Source organism: Calidris pugnax, unplaced genomic scaffold, assembly GCF_001431845.1.
Source record: "Calidris pugnax isolate Ruff unplaced genomic scaffold, ASM143184v1 scaffold919, whole genome shotgun sequence".
In the NCBI taxonomy this organism is placed as follows: domain Eukaryota; kingdom Metazoa; phylum Chordata; class Aves; order Charadriiformes; family Scolopacidae; genus Calidris; species Calidris pugnax.
This window is the reverse complement of record NW_015091567.1, coordinates 30,622-32,578: the sequence shown is the minus strand read 5'-3', so window position 1 is coordinate 32,578 and position 1,957 is coordinate 30,622. Positions and strand designations below refer to the sequence as shown.

Here is a 1,957-nt window from a genome sequence, read left to right as displayed (position 1 = left end):
TGTGAGTGTGTGAGTGTGGGGGTCCCGGGTCCCCCCCAACATGGCCGCCCCCCGTGGGCGCCGCCATCTTTAAGGGGCGGGCACTTCCTGCGGCGGCGGCCATTTTGGAAACGCGCACACTCCCCCCCCCGCACCACCACCCATGACCCGGAAGCGGAAGTAGCCTTGTCCTTCCCACTTCCGGCTCCGCTCTCGGGAGCGGCGGCCGCGGCGGAGGGACGATGGTGAGGGGGGGGCGGGGGGGGACCGGGAGGGGTCTCCGGGCTGTCGGGGTTCCCCCCCGGTCGCCCTGACTCCCTCTTGGTTGTGTATTTATTTTCCTCCCCCCCCAGGACAGCGAGTTCTCGGACGCGGAGGCGGGCCCGGGGGGGGAGGAGAACGCGCCGGTTTATTGCGTCTGCCGCAAACCCGACATCAACTGCTTCATGATGTGAGAGAAACACCGGGGAGCCCCCCCTCGCACCCCTGGGGCCCCTCGGGGCGGAATATGGGGGTATCCCGGATCCCTGGGCCCTTCAGGGTGGAATTTGGGGGTGTCCCGGAGGCCTGGGTCCCTTTGGGGCAGAATATGGGGGTGTCGTGGTTGCCTGGGACCCCCCTGGATGTTTGGGTCCCCTCAAGATGGAATAAGGGGGTGTCCCCGCACCCCTGGGTCCCCTCAGGGTGGAATATGGGGGTGTCCCCAATGTCTGGCTCCTGTCAGGGTGGAATTTGGGGGTGTCCCTGCACCCCTGGGTCCTTCAGGGTGGAATTTGGGGGTGTCCCGGACGCACAGGTCCCCATAGGATGGGGAATGGGGGTGTCCCTGCCCCCCTGGCTCCTGTCAGGGTGGAATTTGGGGGTGTCCCTGATGCCTGGGTCCCCTCAGGGTGGAATATGGGGGTGTCCTGGTTCCCTGGGTCCCCTCAGGGTGGAATATGGGGGTGTCCCTGCCCCCCTGGCTCCTGTCAGGGTGGAATTTGGGGGTGTCCTGGACGCACGGGTCCCCATAGGATGGGGAATGGGGGTGTCCCTGCCCCCCTGGCTCCTGTCAGGGTGGAATTTGGGGGTGTCCCTGATGCCTGGGTCCCCTCAGGGTGGAATATGGGGGTGTCCCTACACTCCTGTGTCCCCTCAGGGTGGAATATGGGGGTGTCCCTACACTCCTGCGTCCCCTCAGGGTGGAATATGGGGGTGTCCCGGACGCACGGGTCCCCATAGGATGGGGAATGGGGGTGTCCCTGCCCCCCTGGGTCCTTCAGGGTGGAATTTGGGGGTGTCCCTGCTGCCTGGGTCCCCTCAGGGCGGGGCGTGGGGGTGTCCCGGACCCCCGGGTGACCCTGTGTGTGTCCCCCCTCCCCACAGCGGGTGCGACAACTGCAACGAGTGGTTCCACGGCGACTGCATCAACATCACGGAGAAGATGGCCAAGGCCATCCGGGAGTGGTACTGCCTCCAGTGCCGCGGTGAGACCCCCGCCACGGCCTCCCCCCCTTTTTTTGGGGGGGGGGTGGTGTCCCTGGGTGCCTGGGTCCCCGTTTTGGGGCTGCTGGACACCCAGGTCCCTCTTTGGGTTGGGTTTGGGGGGGCTGGTTTGAGATTGAAAGGGAGGAATGGGTCCCCCCGAACACCCGGGGACTATTTTGGGGGGGGTCCCAGGTGCCTGGGACCCTCTTTGGGGGGGTCCTGGACTCCTGGGTCCCTTTTTTGGGGCGTGCCCTCACCCCTGTGTCCCTTTTGGGGGGGTGTTTCCTGACCCCTGGGGGTGCTGGACTCCTGGGTCCCCTTCCTGAGGGGTCTTTGATTCCTTGGTCCCTCTTTTGGGGGTCCCAGATTTTGGATCCCCATTTTGGGGGGTCCCCAGACACCTGGGTCCCTCTTTGGGGGGGTCCTGGACTCCTGGGTCCCTTTTTTGGGGCGTGCCCTCCCCCCTGTGTCCCTTTTGGGGGGGTGTTTCCTGACCCCTGGGGGTGCTGGA

General features: G+C 66.0%; 1 protein-coding gene across 1 annotated transcript in view; it reads left to right on the top strand.

The window, feature by feature from the left end:
- The first annotated feature begins 183 nt into the window (after positions 1–183).
- Positions 184–1,957, top strand: part of LOC106899847 (CXXC-type zinc finger protein 1-like) — a 32,389-nt gene continuing 30,615 nt past the window's right edge. Inside the window, exons 1-3 of the mRNA XM_014961772.1 lie at positions 184–224; positions 333–430; positions 1,345–1,540. Of these exons, the coding sequence (XP_014817258.1) occupies positions 222–224; positions 333–430; positions 1,345–1,540 (297 nt within the window). The 5' untranslated portion in view covers positions 184–221. The remainder of the gene's footprint in view (positions 225–332; positions 431–1,344; positions 1,541–1,957) is intronic.